The sequence below is a fragment of the Sinohyriopsis cumingii genome, chromosome 6 (assembly GCF_028554795.1).
Source record: "Sinohyriopsis cumingii isolate HCF-2022 chromosome 6, ASM2855479v2, whole genome shotgun sequence".
NCBI lineage: Eukaryota > Metazoa > Mollusca > Bivalvia > Unionida > Unionidae > Sinohyriopsis > Sinohyriopsis cumingii.
The window spans coordinates 145,747,168-145,766,125 of NC_142966.1; the positions used below are offsets into that span (position 1 = coordinate 145,747,168).

Below are 18,958 nucleotides of genomic sequence, written 5' to 3' on the forward strand. Positions count from 1 at the left end.
CCTTTGAATGACATCATTACTACAGAGAGTCTGCTGATCAAGCGGTGCCTTAGGATGATATCATTACCACAGAAGCTCAGCTGACCAAGTGGTGCTCTAGGATGACATCATTACCACAGAAGCTCAGCTGACCAAGTGGTGCTCTAGGATGACATCATTACCACAGAAGCTCAGTTGACCAAGTAGTGCATTGGGATGACATCATTACCACAGAGTCAGTTGACCAAGCGGTGCTCTAGTTTGATGTGCTGTATTGTGATGCGATATTTGGATTTTTAACGTAGCTTTAACAATTTTTCATTCATATCGCTACGATGTCTGCATTGTGGCAGTTTATAGTGATGTCTAGCACTGGGGCATCATGCCGCAGACATGTAGCATAATGTCCCACTCAGTCACATTATCCTGACACCAGGCCGACCAGTCCTAACACTAACCTCTTAAGGCTGAGCGCCAAACGAGGCCAAGCGAGGCAACTGTTAGTACCATTTTTGTAAGTCTTTGGTATGACTCGGCCGGGGATCGAACCCACGACCTCCTTCATCCGAGGCGGACGCCCTAACCACTAGGCCAAAATGTACAGAAATTTATCTGACGTCACGGTAGAAAGGGATTTCAGTATGTATACTGAACTGTCATGTAGTAATGTCAAACTGAAAAGTAAATGGAATATTTGCATGTTGAAATGGCAAGGTTATATTGGAGTTAAGAATACATTCATGCGTGAAAACTGAACATTTTTAATTTGCAATTTAACTTGATTCTATATACGAATTGTATACTTGTGAAAGAAAAACATTGGTAATGAGCTGTTGGCTCTCTTTTGGGTAACACGTAATACCATGAATTCATTTATTTTCGTGGTTTTATTGAAACTTACGTTTAGTCGAAACTTAAGTTTGTACATTGTTCAATAAGCCCCATGGTTGCCGCGGAAGAATTAAGGCTCGTGCGTTTTAAATTTGTCTTTGGTATCAGTCATGAAAACCACGAAAATTGGTACCGCTTGCAAATAAGCTTACAGTATTATTTTTCTTTCTTTATTATAGAATTTCTACGGTAGTCACAACCATTACATTGTAAAAAAAACTGCACTGAAATGACCCACACCATTCTGCAGTACAATAGACACTAACTGCCACAAAAGAAATATCATTTCACTAAAAACCATTTTTGTTTACCTTTCTTCTCAGGGTTATATCACCTTTTGCCTACAATATGTAAATGAGAAGGCAAGGTCTTAGTATCCAAAAAAAAAATAAATCACTTCGCACTACTTTTATATCTTAGGTTGATACCAACTGTAACAACATAGACTGCTGCATTTTTTTTTTTTTTTTTTTTTTTTTTTTGTATTCTGTTTGTTTTGCTTATTTCGTATTTGCTTAAACGTAGCAAATTTACCTTTTCTCAAGTGATCTGTTGTAAACGTATAATTTTTGTTGTTTTGTTTCTGGGTTCTTTTTTTTTTTAATGTTACAGCGATTTCTGACCTGAAAACCTCAAAGGTTAACAGTTTATGGCATGAATAAACTTCATAGGTTAAAGTTGTTTACTGTGGTGGAGCTGTTTGGTTGTTTGTTTATTTTTTAGCTTTATTCAAAAGACGATGTTAAAATGACATTTTGCAAACGAGATGAAACCCGTCGTTAATATCAATTCCATATCATAGCCATTAACGTCAGACAAGCTGGCGACGAGAGATTGCAAAACAGTAATGAAATATTATTCGTTTAAACTTAATGTGATAGACTATAACTACTCGTACGAAACTAAAATTAAAAAATTCAGCGAGTTAAAATATGAAGCAATGATATGCTCATCAAGTTCGTACATTTTTGGGCTGACTTTGCTTTCTCTAGTGTTATTAAAAGCTATATGTAATGTCGGTGTGGGACTATGACCACCATACCACTTTTGTAAGTTTCCTTCAATTGCACGTTTGACATGTTTTCACGTGTTTAATTGTTATTTCCATCTATTGAATGGAACATAATGACCAAGAATAAGTGATATGCTTTTGTATTCGTGTTTATTCGTCACAATATGCATGTAGTGAAGTTACTACATATACAGTGAGTCAACGTTTTTTAACTTCCAAATTTGACAGTATGTTCAAATATGAACGAAAAAATTAAACTGCATCAATTCAAAAACTAAAACAGTATTTACTTTATATTAATTGTGTAAAAGGTTCAAAAGATGTGCGATGTACTTTTTAATGGTTCTGATGCTGGTACAAATAGGCATCTTAAGATTCAAGAAAAACTAATAACCAGTCTTGATTAGCTGTCAAGTATTCTTACACGTGTTTGAACGGTGGATCCAGTCTATAACCAACTCTTCATGATGTTGTTTTCTACCTGTATATACAACCTTGACTTGTGTCCCAGGTGTATATGGCATATATCTCAGTCAATCAAGTTATTGCACATTTTGCAACCATCTGCATTGTGTTCTCTCAGTTATGTTTTTTTTTCTTTCTTTTTTTTCTTCTTCTTTTCATTTAATTGGGCAATATTATTAATCCATCTTAAGATAGCTACGTTTCATTGAATCATGGGAAATCAAAGCGAACAAACTCTCGTGAGCGCAAATAGAGAGTGGGTCAAACATAAATATGCCCACTTTTTATTTGACCTATTTTCATCTTTTTATGACATGCGTTACAAGAGGAGAGTCGAAATCAATAAACTAGGATGTAGTGTGGACAAAACTGGTAAAACATTATAACTGGGAAACTTATTCAGGAAAGGATAATGACAAAAAGAACCATGCATATCTTTTGCGCATTTTATAATTAATTTGAAAACAATGAAATTATGAATTATACAAGTGTGACGAACTGATCTATTTTATCGAGATCTTCTGTGCCGTCAGAAGCCCGCGCTGTTTGTCAAAAATCATATGCCACAGTAACAGACACGGAGGTTAAAGATGTCTCGAGATAATTTTTCTTGTCATGTTTGCTGAAGATAGCAACTTAGCATAGTGAGGTTGTAATTTGGATGTTCGGTTGATCTTACCTAGGGAGACCGGCTATATTTGAAGGAACTCCGTGTCTATTATGAAAGCACAAAACGAGACGGGGGTCTTTAAAACAAGTGAAACAAGTCGACTTTTTCGATGCTAGTGGTCAGGCCTTTCATCACACCATTGACATAATCAATACCCACCTCGCAAGATACTGGGAAACTATCACTAAAGTCAAGAGTGTTTTGTGTTATACCTTTGCACCAAGTCAATATCAAAGGCGATTTTATGTCTAAGAGCGTCTGATAAATTTGTAAATATTTGAAATGTGTAGATACAGGTAATAAATGGAGTGAGCAGGAGTCGATTAGATTTTATTATGTCAATCAAACGTTATTATTCCATTCATCGGCACATTTGAAAGGATATATTCAATACAGAAGGAAATAACTATAAGAACGTACATACGGTGGTGGGTTTCCTTTTGATGAAGTCTCTATTTCTACAGATATAATATGCCGTGCGTCTTACCGATAATGCAGCATTAATTGCGGTTCTAATGAGTAGGTTGGTCCAGGCAAAATGAACTGTGCTGTAATGCAAGAGACAGCTCTTCCTGCGTAACTGATTACTGAGACTAAGGTGTATGTCAAAACTACGTTGCCCATTTGATTTAAATGGGAGCTGTCAATCAAACAATTAGACATTTTTCAAATTGAGTACTTTATTTGTTTGTTTGTTTGATTGTTTGGTGGGGGTATTTGTTTGGTGGGGTTTTTTTCTGCTTGACTGGTATAAAGTTTGAGATATGTCGAGTCTCCAATCCATTATGAAAATTATTTATATACGAGTGTCAGTCCTAAATACATCGCCTCTAGTTAACTTGTCGAAGAAATTGTGTACATGACTCGCGCACGTAAAACTGTTGAAATCTTAGTAGCTGAGCGGAGATATAAAATCATACAGACTGTATAAAAGGAAGAAAAAGAGATATAAAACGATCATTTAGTCACTTACCCCATAAAAGTTGTTGAAGAAAGATCCTACCTGGAGATAATATCAAAACTGATAAACTGTCTATGATTGACAGATAGTATACACACTATGTAGCAAGATATATTTTGCCAAGTAATAAATATGTTTGTAAAGAATGTGTATGAAAAAATAATTAATACATCGGAAATATTGAGGAGTACAACATTCAGTGGAGTTTTCATTCCGACTTACAGATACATGAATGGACTCACTAAAATATAGATTTGAACTAAGAAGCCGGTAGAAAGAGTTTGATGACGTCCAAGTAATACTTAGGAACAGGTAAGTACATATCTTTTAATATATTAATAATGTTTATATATCCATACGTATGTCTGTGCATTTATGATTATGCAAGTATGTAAACGAATAGCGTAAAGTTTTAAAGTTTACTTCATTTCTATTCTTCTTTCCTTTGAACATTATTCATATATTTTTCCAGTTCTTTGTAAAAGAAAGCTGAAGCCTCATTCAGCGTAGATTTATATAATTTTGTTTATTTCTTAGAAATATATAATCACAAATACCAGTAATCCACAGCCAAAATTTAAGTATGCAAGAGTGATTTAAATTCAAGTAACTTTTGAACTGATGTCTGTTGCTTAGAACATCTCGAAACGGAAGCAAAATAGTGACTCAAGAGTTGTCGAAAACTTATTCATTTGAGAAGCATAACAAATAGCTAACCTTACGTAAAGATCAATCAATATTACTACTGTGTTAAAAGGAAGATTCTTTGCATAACAGAACTCGTATTAACTTTATTGAACATACTCTGTTATGTCGTTGAAATCACAACCAAAAGAGTAGATCCTGCGAGCTTGAACAAAATTGAATCGATATAAGATATACAAACTTCAGTTTAGCATAAGGAAGAATTAGTACTTATCAAAAACCGATAGAAATCCTACAATGGCCAAAACGTTGAAGAGTCTAAGATTATCTCCCTTGTCAACTTCTCTCGGGATGAGATGTTTTTATCTGAAATAAAACTTGTAATTTTGTTTTTATACTGAAACCATCGAAACTCTGTGAAATCAATTGCTAGTGTGTATTAAATATCCACCAAACAATACTGTCTTCTGAAGTTGTCTCAAACAAGTTTCAAGCCTAACTTAAAATTCTATTCAGACACAAAAGATGGAAGTTAGTGTAGATTCTAAGGTATTTGCATACTGTATCGATATGCTTACATTTGGTAGAAATTGGGCCATTATTCTTTGAAACGTTTCAGTACCAGCTTATATCAATACAGATGTAAATAGTTCCAAAATAGTTCCAAAACATCGATCCCTATGGTACAATACTCGAGAGTTATTTGGAAAGAAAAACAGGATGGTAAGACAATGTTGAGTTGTTTAGATCAGTTGTGAGAGGATTACAAACGTCAGTTAAATTTCTTAAAATGTATTTTAATTGATTTTTTGCAACAGATATTTAGGTCAAAGATACCCTGATAACTTAAGTAACTCTGGTACATTCAGAGATCGATTGAAATCAAGTGGCATTTATGAAACCTTGTAACAAACTGACATTACTCTGAGCGCTCTGTTAGCATTAAATGGGTGCATAACCGTAAACACTTCTGCCACAAATGCAAAATATATCCATGCAAATACAAAGCGAAGGTCTTTAAATTTAATAGTGAATCTTAAAGGTGTAAAATTTAAAATCTTATTCAGAGGTAAATAAATATTTAATGTATTTCTAAGTGCAATTACGATATATAGGAAACTTTACATTTTAAATTCCAGTCATGACTTGAAACATGCATTATTGACTACTGAGTCACATATCACAGTGTGAAAGCTTCTGTTGCTTTCGAAAAAAAAAACTGAGGTTGTTAAATTGAAAGGAATTAAAGCTGTATAAATTACTAATTATGTTAATTAACTTTTTTAATTACCTTTTGTCATTACAGTCACTGACTTTATTTACCGACGAATAAATTCAACAAATGAAGAAAAAAAATGTTAACTTCATTTCACGTTATGTTATTTTACATTGAAGCACACATGCATACGAATGGGTATCATTCTCCACCCACCAACCCACTCCAAACAAATCAGATATGATGAACGAAGAGAGTTCTTTCTTTTAGGAATATGTACTGTGAATTCACTTATTTTTCGTGAAAATAATTTTGCGTAGTTTTGTGATAAATTACATTTTCTTCAGCACCTAAATACGTGGATTATAGATGGTGTCCGCTACTTTCTAAAGAATGATAATCGTGCGTTGAGTCTGTGAATTCGTGAACTGCAACAACAATGAAATCCACGAAACTTTGTTCCAAAAAAAAATTTGCGAATTCACGGTACGTGTTATTAAACAAATTATATTGGTAATCGAAAAACTGTGATGATGCGCTTTATTTATTTTGTGAATTCAATTAAATTTAACTTGTAAATCTGTGTAAACAATATTCGTTTCTTTTAATTATATCACTGAGACATATTCAATGTGAAAAATATTGATCTGTTAGGGAAGGCCTATGTTCCACCAGTATAAAAATAACAAATTTATTTTCAATTCCACAATTAAAAATTTAAATCTTCTACATTTCAATGGAGTTATGATTGCTTTCCAAAACAAAATATAAATTAATATATCTACCCCTCTCTTTAAAATAACCTCAGGTCAAATATAAGAGCCTTATCACCAATTAAAGTCTATATAATTGGCTCGCAATGTCAAAGTCTCGCATCGCGTCAAAATGCCCGTAACAGCTTCCTTGGCGTCACCTTGAGAATGCATCTTTTCCGGTGTTTTTATCCCAATAGTGTCAGTTGCAACACATCAACAACAACAACAACAACAAAAATAAACAAAAAAATAAGTTGCATTGAACTCGGCGAAAGGTGATCACTCTTACACTAGCAAAACAGTTTATTGGAATACTTGTTTTCTTTAGCAATTTATCGTATTAATTCACTTCGGTTAAATTTCAAAGATAACTTACATGTATTTTGTCTAGTTTATTCCAGCATACACTGAATCTTGCATATTCCTGCCACGAGCAAAAGAAAATCTTTTGCAGTATAGTTTTCTTTGGGGGTTTATGTCATTTGTTACACATTTTACAACAGCTGCGTAGTCAAAGAGCCATGCATGTCGCATCTACAGTCACTACTAACTGTCAGACAGATTTAGATGCTGTTATCTAAGGATTCAATGGTTATTTTTGGTAAGATTTCACTGCAGTATAAACAGAAGAATGAAAGCTGTTCAAAACACTGTATGATCTGCGAACTGGGCTATACCTTTGCTTGCACGGCGTTTCTCGGCTGATGCTTCGATGAACGTACAATAAAAATATTGGAAAATCTTTATGATCAAATTTTGCATTCAATAATACCCCCCAAAATGAAAATTCTTTTCGATAGTGTTTCAAGAAGACCATTCTAACCTTGTTTATCAAGTCTATCCTTAAAGCTAAAGCAAGAGGACTGTTTGTGATTACTGTTAATAAAGATTGTTTTCTTAAACAACAACAAAAATCCTGTACGAGTCTCCACAATAAATTCCGATAAAGTGGCCACAATGCATTTTAGACGTACGTATTATGATCGAAAATATCCATGTGCGTTTGTGTGTGTCGACATATGTAGACATGTGTGTGTGTGTGTGTGAGAGAGAGAGAGAGAGAGAGAGAGAGAGAGAGAGAGAGAGAGAGAGAGAGAGAGAGAATATGACACTGGAAGGCTGCAAACTCGAAATAAGTATATTTTAACTTTATGAAAGATATTCTGCTCTTGTCTTGATCTCCACAGATCCATTCACCCAGTTCATATTTCACTTCCCTGCTGTATCTGGGTCTATCCATATTGAAATCTGTCCAAAACCACACTTACAAATAGATGCTTACTGTCTCTGTAAATCACAACGCCAGCTTCCGACATTCAGTTGCGAGGGCTCGTTGAATCGAAAAGTCATCAGTCCGAATAGGGCCCTGATGTTTAGTGGTTCGAATGTGCATTAGTCAGAAGGTTCATTATTTCGAAAGAAATGTTCAATAATTCGAAGGTACGTTAGTTCAAAGATTGAAATGGAATGAAAGAATGGTCAAGGTTTTGAATGTTGGAACCAATGAACCCATTTTCAAAACCTTCGGACCAATGAACCCAGTTTCAAATACCTTTGGAGCAAAGAGCCTTTCGACCTTTTCTTTCGAAGATACGAACCCTAGGATCAACGATCCTTCGGAATATCAAGCAGCAACCTTTTCTAATCGCGAGGCGAAATTAATCGTCTGTCCTGCCCCAAACATCGACTCATCCGGACCATTTGAGATGTTAAACTTTATATAATGTTCATGTACAGAGATAACATTAAGAAAAATTCGGAATGGCAAGTCTCTCTCTCTCTCATTTTCATCGATCCAGTTTTCAGATTTATATGTCCGAGTTTTAAAATTCGATTTGGGATTTTCTGTGGGTGGTGTGGAATATGTAATTCACAACATTGTTGTTGTATCTATTTTACAAATGCGTAAATGTGACCGTAAATGGGCGGTGGGATGGCGAAGGGGTCGTGTTATGACTGTATTTACCTGTACGTACCAGAATAAAAAGTATACTCCCGAACTTCTGTGTATTTTATCGGTTGAACTAAATAAGTATTAGTGAACTACATTCTTTACATTTATCATTTATCCAAGACTATTTCTTTCCAGATCTGATATCATCAATAAATAATTAAATGACACAGTGTAATAATTTTTGTTCCTGGGTAGTAAGTGTTATTTCCTAATTGCTTATGCCTCAAAAGTATAGAAAATGGATATTATTCCCCACAAACTTTGCTTCTGTGACAAAGACGGTGATATTTTTTTTATTTACCTATTTTCCAGAACATTCCAGATAGATTTAGGGCTGTGTAAACTTGGAGTAACGTCGAGAACTTTATAGAACTTTCCAGTAATATAAATAGTAGTATAAATACAGGGGATTTAAGCCCACCAGTTCAGTTTAGTTCCAGCTGCCTAAGTGGATACATATATATGTGAGGCCTACAAGGCATATTTCGGCGTGCCTGCCGGGGATCAAGACAAACCCTAGGCATCTCATTTCACCTGCAAGCACTGCACACACAAAATCCAGAAGGTAAGATGGACAATTGTTGCTCGGAATTTTATGTTATGACATTTTTAACATTTTTAAATTGTAAAAGTGTTTTATTTTTTGATGTTTTACAAGTTTCAATGTTATTGAAACAATATATTATATATGAAAACTGCTGAGAGAATCTCTTACATATTAGTCATAGAAGAAACAAATGTATTTTTATAGGATGGTACAGAGGGGAAAAGATAGCCATGAAGTTCGCTATCGCAAGAATTCGGCGGGAACCCATTGACCACTCAAGTAACTGCTACTTTTGCATGGTGGACCCTTCCAAACATCGGACTGGCAAGAATGCACCTGCTATCACGTATCCGTCCCTTCCTTCATCCATCATGCCGGTGCCACACTGCCCTGAGCTCCCCTGAGGAGAGAAACCCATACTACCCCAACCTAAAAGACCTCAACGACTTCATCAGAGATCTTGGTCTCACCAAATCCAATTTCGAACTTTTGACGTTTAGGCGCAATCAGTGGAACTTGTTGGATGAAAGTGCGCAAGTCGCAGATGTGAGGAAGCGTCACCAAGCTTTTTCCAGCTTCTTCATCCATCAAGATGGGCTCTGTTTCTGCCACAATGTAACCAGTCTGTTCGAGGCAATCGGAATCGCCTGTAACCAGAATGAGTGGCGCCTCTTCATTGATAGCTCATCCAGGAGCCTCAAAGCCGAACTGCTCCATAATGGGAACAAATACCCGTCTCTTCTCCTGGCTCACTTGGTGCACCTCAAAGAGGGTCACAACAGCATTAAGACCTTGATAGACGAATTGAAGTACAACGAGTACAGCTGGGAGGTCATCAGAGACTTCAAAATGGTGGCATTCGTGATGGGTCTTCGATGCGGTTTTACCAAGTTTCCCTGCTATCTTTGCCTTTGGGACAGCAGGGACACAAAGGCGTACTACCACAGTCGGGACTGGCCACAGTGGACCGAGCTCTCTTTGGGGAGGAACAACGTCAAGTGGGAGCTACTGGTGGACCCCCGGAAGGTGCTGAAGCCACCACCACTGCACATCACATTGAGCCTTATGAAAAAATTCGTCAGAGCTCTAGATAAGGAGTGGGCAGTCTTCGTGTACCTTCAAGACTTATTTCCTAAGCTGTCTGAGGCAAAGGTCAAAGCCGGTGCCTTCGTCGGACCATATAAAGACGATCCTGGAGTGCAATGAATTCCACAAGAAGCTCACTAGTAAGGAGAATGCGGCTTGGAACAGCTTTGTCGCAGTGGTTCGGGGCTTCCGGGGCAATCACAAGGCCGAAAACTATGTGGAGCTGGTTGAGACTGATGAAGAACTACGGCACAATTGGCTGCAGGATGTCCCTCAAAGTCCATGTCCTTGATGTTCATCTTGACTCGGAGGAGCAGGGCGAGCTCTTCCACCATGATATACTGGACTTTGAACGCTGCTACCAAGAACAGTAAAACAAGAACATGATGGGAGACTACGTTTGGGGGCTGATTCGTGAAAGTGATTAACAGTATAATTGTAAATCTCGAAAAACTACTCACTTCTAAATCTTTTGTGATCATTTTTGTATTACTTTAGTATAAATACATGTTAATTTGATTCATATGTTGTTGTTTTTATCTGAATTTATGTGAACGAAAAGACATCAATTCGTCCGTTTTCTCATTGGAAATAGGTAACTTTTAAAATATCAGTGTCCCGGTCACAGACGCAATGTTTGTGGGGTATAATAGCCATTTTCTATACTTTTTAGGCATAAGCAATTACAAACTAACACTTACTACCCAGGAACAAAAATTGTGTTTCATAGTGTGGTCGGCACAAAATGATAGTTCACATATTAACAAAATGTATCTCGTTGCCTGACACGATATTTAATGCGCCGGCTTGTTGCATGACATATAGATTTTTCTAACCGACGTCTTACTTCAATGACATTCATCATTTGTTTAGGTAGTTTAATATATTCAGTGTCATTCATGAGTATATCTTGTGTCAAGTCAGTCAATCCTGGCATTGTATCAGATAAATCGACATTTATCACACAGTTCAAACCACACGACCGATCAGATTTATGAATTGTGTCAACCGTTTGTCATAAAGGATGCTTGCCAATGATAATTAGAGACCATCATGTCTAAACAATTCAATAATTTTACTACAGCATGGTTACGTCACTTAGAGCGTGACTGAGGATTATGTAGATTCTCTCCTGTAAAGATTTAATGACCCTGGTGATAACACCTCTCCCCATGGGGGGAGGGGGCTCTCTTTCACATTCGCAAGGTTTGTGTACTAAACAGATGAATCAAAGGTTTTGAAAAAGGGAAAATAAAGAGTGAGAAGAAGAAAGTGGGCATTTAAATCATCAAAACAAATCAGAGAATAAAAAATGTTTTATTTAAATTTAAAATGTCGTACCTTATGGATATATAATACAAATGGTCCCATACAAAAAGTTTGCTTTTTGTATCATCCAAAGATAATTTAATCTTTTACTGCAGCCTGTTTTCAAGCTTGACGCTAAACTCTGGCGAGGAAAGCACCTGCCAAATCGTGATGAGTTGTTTATCCCAGCATTTAAAAATAAAATTCTTCTATATCAGTGCTATATTCATCGATGATAAATGTAAGACACAACTAGATCCATGTGTGTTTCTTTGAAAGTTTCCCATTTTCCAGCGTATATCTTTAGTACGCACAATAACAGTTAATCTTCAGTTCAGTTCTATACGCGTCATATCAAAATGAAAGTTAGAATGGTTTATACAATCTCCAAACTGGTACCTGGACACTTTCATCTTGGTTCAAAATATTAGAATGACTGAGAGGCTGTGAGATGTGAATAGCAACCTGATAGCATTATTGTCAACACCTTTCCCTTGGCCGATGTCAGTCATGACAGCGAGGTGATATGCTGACAGGAAGGAAGCCTGGATGATGTATTATAAGTATAAAACAGTTTGGAGCGTTTAATAATAAGAAAAGATCTCCCGTTTGGCGTTTGTAATTTTTGTTTCTTAATACAGTATTCCAGATTATGTGTTACTCCATGCTACTATCATATGTGCTACGGAAATAGTGCGTTTAAGGGAAGCTTGGAGATCTAATTATTCTCAATCGAGCATTTTAAATAAATTTAAACTTCACTAAATATAAATATGTCAATCGTTATTTATGTTATTTATAACGGTTTTTAAATATGACTTGTAAATGACACTGAAAACGGCCATTATGGTATAACGGTACCAATTGCGCAAGTCCAGGTGGGCGGAGCTTAAGGTGTATGGAACATTGTATTCAGAATTAAAGAACAAAACTAGCTGTGATTGGTGCATTATGTAAGACTTGTACTTTCTGTTTGGCTTAAAAAAAAGTTGAGCCTCTTGGCAACATGTGAGTTTGTGTTAATTTCTATCTAGATCATATTTTGTATTTTTTATGATTTTTTTAAAATATGGTACACATGCCTGAAAATGTGCTTGTTGTGACTAGATAACTCTTACCCCTGTCTAGTTCCAGTAGAGTTATCTCTCTTAAATGCAATGGAGTACCTGGTTATGTCATTGTCAAATTGACAATCTAGCATTGTTCTATATGACAGCGTGTGACATGCATGCCCAAGTAGGACAGAAAGTATATTTATTTCACAAAACATTAGCATTGAGGTATATGGAAAAACAATTGGTACCGTGATACCTAAAGGAAAGAATAGCCTCACAGTGTTTCCATAGAAACGCATACATGTGGGCGGCATTTATGAACTATACTAGTTTGATGTAGGAAAACAAATGTATGCTGAACACTTTTGGTCAAATATTGAAAGTTCTTTAAGAATAAAATGTATGAAATCTTTAGAAAATAGCACAAGATGGCTTTGGATGGGGACTTTTGATAACTATAGCTATGATAGATATAGACTTGTGTTACCTGATGCCTTTATGTATGTGCTGTTACCTCCTAGATTGGAATGCATGCAACAAAATAAGTTATGTAAACATAATATAGTTGATTTTGGCCAAATATTGGCTATTGTACCTGCAAAAGATGAAAAATCATGTGTACAAAAACAACTATCTTGTTCTTGTAAGGCATGCCATAAACCAGGATAGAGAACATTCTAAGTACACTTGTAGATAGATCACTTGTACCATGTGGGATGTTCTGGCATGAGTAATTTTTAGGTAATTTATTAAGGATTTGGTATTCCTTCCCATTTTGATTTGAATTGTCCTGCTCTAATTGTCCCTTTTTTTTTTTTACACTCTCCTGCTTTGAAATTGTTCATGTAGTTAGTTCAGTTCTCTTGCATTCCCTTTTGTTGAAGTAGCAGTGAATACCAACAAACAAGAACAGTTTCCTTAAGTCAGCATTTCCCATTGGCACTTGTATAAGCCCAATTATAATCTACTATTGACTTTCAATTAATCCTATTTCTTTCTGTCAAGCTGCTCCTGTGGAATTTCCATGTTTGGTCCAACATTACAGAATGATAACCATTTTAGTCACACAGTGCGTATTCATTCCATTCAAATCCACACTGTTCTTGAAACTTTGCATCCCATCGCAAGAATCCAAATTGGCATGAGATGATATCTGCATGGTTATGGAAGGCTGCACTCTACATGCCGGCATTGTAGAAAATATGAACTATGTGATATGAAAGAGCTGCGTCATCTTAGAAATTAAAATTACATGACTCTTGAGGTCTCCACTAAACATAGGAGTCTAAATGTTAGGTTCTCACTTTGTCAGTAATGTATTTTGAGATAATTTAATTGCAATGAAGTTAATACAGGTTGTTGATGAACTCATCTATATTACATGGATAATGTATTCAAGGTTACCACACCTTATGTGTATCATTCAGTTATCTCCCTTACACCAGTCATAACATTTCAAGGAAATAAAATCTCACATTTTCAGTGACTGATTATGAAAATAAAGAGAAGATTTGTGAAGTATTATATTAGCCCTCAATCTTGATGCAAATGTAAGTAGAAGCAATTTGATAATTTCTCACAGTAAAGTTTACAAGTTTAAAAACTGATAAGGTATGTTCTGCTTGGCTCTGAGATAAGTTTCTCTCTATCTTATGCCAATTATTATTAAATTCTTATGTAGAAGAAATATACTTTATATGTATCTATATTATCTAAATTATTCACCCTTTTATATTAGATGGAAATGAACACAACTTCACTTGAAATTTGGGTCCTGTAAGGGATGTTATAGCACAGTTGCCTTTGGGCTGTCCTTGGACCTGTTGGGCCCTGCCCCATATATTTGTCCAAGGTAAGGTCATCAAACTTTCACTTCTCATTTTTCGCATTGCTGATTTTGCCACCTTTAATTCCTTTATCATAAGCTACCTCTCCCTTTTAGATAAACACTTTCCTCCTGTTTTTAACTCCATTTGATGTGCTATACTTAGTGTTTATATTTGGCATTTTTCTGTATTTTATTCCCCTAATTTCACCTCCCAATCCAAACATAACCACTTAGAAGCTGCGATTTACTATATTTGGTGACTGACTGGCTTATTGAAACAATTTTATTCACATTACAAAGGAGGAAAGCTTACTATTTGTGTTACAAAGAGGATGGGTAGGTGGACCTTTGTGTGAGGACTGGTGGTTAGTAACCTCTTGTATTTGTAGATAGTGTAAAGTGGTCAAAGCTTATACTTTATAATAAGATTGGGTCATGTCCACCTGTCTCTGATGTTAAGTTCTGCACCTACCAAACAAATATAAATTCCTTTCTTTTAGGTGAATTGTACATTTTGAAGTAGGACAGGTGCATACTATTTGGTACATTGACCTTTGACCTAGTTATTACATAATATGATATAATGTGATTTATCCCATATCACCTATGTGAAGTTCAATAATTGCTGATATGAATAAGATACAACTCATAGTTGAAAGAATTCATTTTATTTCAAAAGATGATTTTGATGGTGAAGCAAAAGTATGAAAACAATAGTTCAAACAGCTCAATGACATTTCTATACACATTCATATAAGACATAGGTTAGTACCTCATCAAATTGTTTTTCACAAATGAGACTAAGTATATTTGTTACTTATACAGTCCCGAACTATTTCACAGATTATTGGAAAAATTAAGGTTTGCTATAGGTATAACGGTACCAATTGCGCAAGTCCAGGTGGGCGGAGCTTAAGGTGTATGGAACATTGTATTCAGAATTAAAGAACAAAACTAGCTGTGATTGGTGCATTATGTAAGACTTGTACTTTCTGTTTGGCTTAAAAAAAAGTTGAGCCTCTTGGCAACATGTGAGTTTGTGTTAATTTCTATCTAGATCATATTTTGTATTTTTTATGATTTTTTTAAAATATGGTACACATGCCTGAAAATGTGCTTGTTGTGACTAGATAACTCTTACCCCTGTCTAGTTCCAGTAGAGTTATCTCTCTTAAATGCAATGGAGTACCTGGTTATGTCATTGTCAAATTGACAATCTAGCATTGTTCTATATGACAGCGTGTGACATGCATGCCCAAGTAGGACAGAAAGTATATTTATTTCACAAAACATTAGCATTGAGGTACATGGAAAAACAATTGGTACCGTGATACCTTATCAATGCACTAATTGTTTGATGCGGGGGCCTAAAACTGAGACAAAATTGTTTTCCAAGATAGGTTCTTCGGCAATTTTCTATATGATTCTTTTGCACAAATAAGTCGTGTAGATAAATCGCTATATTTTCTCATTAACAGTTTAAACGAACGTTTGGATATTTCATTGATGTTTATTTGAGGATTTCGTTTCAAATAGGACACATAAGGGAAACAAAAGGGAATCAGCACGGACATTTTTTCCTTTAACAGGTATTTTTGTGACGGCACAGTCTGCCATTATCATTAAATCACAATTGACACTTTTCTTGAAGGTTTCTGCAGATATTGCATTATTTTTAATGTATTTTTTTTTGTTCTTTAGTCCTTAGGAAGCAATGATACTATATGATAACGCTTGCAAGCACTTTAGACGTTAGAGATAAATTTGAAATAACAACCATTTTTACGGAGTTATGTTGAATAGAGTGTGCATTGTATTGTACACACACAGTAAGTTCCTGAAATATAGATTGTATAAGTTTCAATTCTGGGGCAAATGTGAATAATGTTCATCATTCCTTTTCTTTGGAAAGGACTTGCGAAACGTTGATGCACCACTGTCTGTTCCCAATTCATGGAGGAAACGACCGTTTCCTTATAAAACTAAACACTATCAGAGAATTTGTCGACGGAACTGCGTTCAGTGTTCTGTCTGCATCTGCTCTTGTCCATTTTCTCACAGTTTGAGAATGATACGACATGAGTTTTGCATCGTATGGATTTATTCGTGCATTCATATTATTTAGACTTCGTTATTTTCACTACTTGTCACGTGACATTATGCTTCTTTCAAGGATATTTCTCTAAAAACCCAATTCACTAATAGGTTTTTGGATAGAAAAAAAAGACTATATTCGAAAAAACCTTCACGTTACCATTACTTATAGCGCTGAGATGTCATGAATGTGCCTATCAGCTAATTTCGTACTCAATAGATACTATTTTTTTCAGTTTGAAGACAGAACACACCTTTGTGCTGGAAGGCTGTCACGCCGCTGTGATAGATATGCTTTTCAGGTACGATTTGTATAATTGCTGAACTGTAAACGGCGCAGGTTTGACACCGATCACATTTTTAATAAAATCTCTCTTATGCTTACGATCGCATTTGCTATGCAGGCGAAACGTGTTGCTAAAAGGAAGATACTTCTATAACAATATTGAGACTTTCTTGACAGGAAATAGTTAATACGAGTTTTGTACTCAGTGAACCGACACGGATTGCCTGTGCTCCAAAGAATAACTTTGCTAGAGCCTTGTTATTAAGTTCATTTGTTCTCTACAGATCAACTACACATCAGAGTGACGTAAAATAATTACATCGCTCTTCAAATTAAAGCATATGAAACTATTCCCATAATATTTTCGGTGTAAGCCCAATAGGAAAACATCTTTTGGGCTTAATGGCGCTGGGAGGTGAATTTTCTGACTATTATTTGCCCCCAGTCTTGTACCGTAAGTTTCTTTGGCCATAGGATTAAAATTCCGAAACTATATACAAACTCGATTACTGATCTCTTGAAACAAAAATTGTAGAAAATGGTTTTTGACAACTTTAGGAAAAATGTTGTCTTTTCTTTCATTCAAAAAGTGACCGCCCATTTTAATTACAGCACACAGAAGAGGATTAAATAAATCTACTCGATATTGATAAGGAAGCCCCGAACTCTACCGATCTTAACCTATGGAAATTGTTGGTTCTTAAAGACTATATTCAAGTACAGATGAAGCTTTGCATTCTGTATGGGAAGGTATTATGGGGTGTGGTTGTTAAATAGGTACAATCAATAAGTAATTGATTATTTGAGATATATCGGCCCCTTGAAAGGACATGAAATCATTTTAAGGTTCGCAGGCAACAATATGTACCTTTCAAACTATATATTAAAAAGTTTTTGATCTGAATAATCAAGATTGCCTTAAGCGTAGTCTTTAAAAAATCCATATATATATATATATATATATATATATATATATATATATATATATATATATATATATATATATGTAAGCTTATAAGACGAGTCAGACTGCAAACAACAAAATTCATGATCAGCCGTAGTATAATGCGCCTGCAGATCTGGGTCTATATCCTATGTTCTGCTGATCACTTCTAACAAACTGCACAGACCCAGATAAGCAGGCGCATCAAGGACTTAGACTCCTTTTATAAGCAAGTATATACCGCATGTTATATCACATCCTCTCCCGTTAAGATCGGTTCACTAACATATCGAAGGTTAAATTACATAATATACTCCTTATCATAAATAATTGTTATTAATACATTAACATGTATATATTTACATACTAAAATAATAAAATAAAATAGGGACAGCCAGTCATGCATCTAATTATAGTGTTATAAAGGATATACAATTTATCAAATTTTATATATAAAAAATTATACTATTGTATATAGTGCATTGGTATTAAGACCATTAGGATATAAAGTATCTAAGTTATGAATCCAGTAAGTTTCTTTTATGAGTCTATTCATGTCACCATGCACAATATATATTGGCATGAAAGAAAACTCGAGTAGAGAGTGGTGTTTGGTGCTAAAGTTTGTTGAAATATTAGAAGAAAACTGAGGATCTCTATAAAATATTTATATGAAAGCGATGATTATTCGTTCTCTTAGAAACTTGTTGAAGTGTTTGTCCAGCATATTGCATGCTACATTATTTTACAGGTTATCAAATAAATCACATCAATTGATATGCATTTAGTGTTATCACGAAGAGAAAATACATCTTTTGTATTAGCGCTACTGAAAGAAGTACTTTCTCTTATGTTTGCACATTGAGAGCACAGGTGTCTGTTGCATTTAGATAACGAAAATTGTCTTTTTTCATTTTCTGTCTGTTTAGTTCTAATTAGAAAATCTTACAAATTCTTGGATCTTCTATAAGCAAGAATTAGTTTATTTTTGTAAAGTGATTTTACGCTGGTTTTATTTGATAAATTTAGGAGACTCCAATATTTATTAATTATAAGGTCTATATTAGATAATGAAGGATTATATTGCGTTGTGAAAGGAATTATATTTTTCTCTGTTTTACAGTTTGCTGTGTTTAAAGTCTCGTGTTGAGTAAGATTACGGGCTTTGTTCAGCGTAGAATAAATTGCATGTGTAGGATAATTTCTATTTTGGAAATATGTTTGTAATTTATTCATCCCATGTCACGTAAAAACGGTATACCA

At 35.1% G+C, this 18,958-nt stretch overlaps 1 protein-coding gene across 1 annotated transcript in view; it reads left to right on the plus strand.

The window, feature by feature from the left end:
- The first annotated feature begins 10,330 nt into the window (after positions 1–10,330).
- LOC149798207 (protein inturned-like) overlaps positions 10,331–18,958 on the plus strand; it is a 155,986-nt gene continuing 147,358 nt past the window's right edge. The window contains exons 1-2 of the mRNA XM_089960852.1: positions 10,331–10,551; positions 16,703–16,768. Of these exons, the coding sequence (XP_089816978.1) occupies positions 10,331–10,551; positions 16,703–16,768 (287 nt within the window). The remainder of the gene's footprint in view (positions 10,552–16,702; positions 16,769–18,958) is intronic.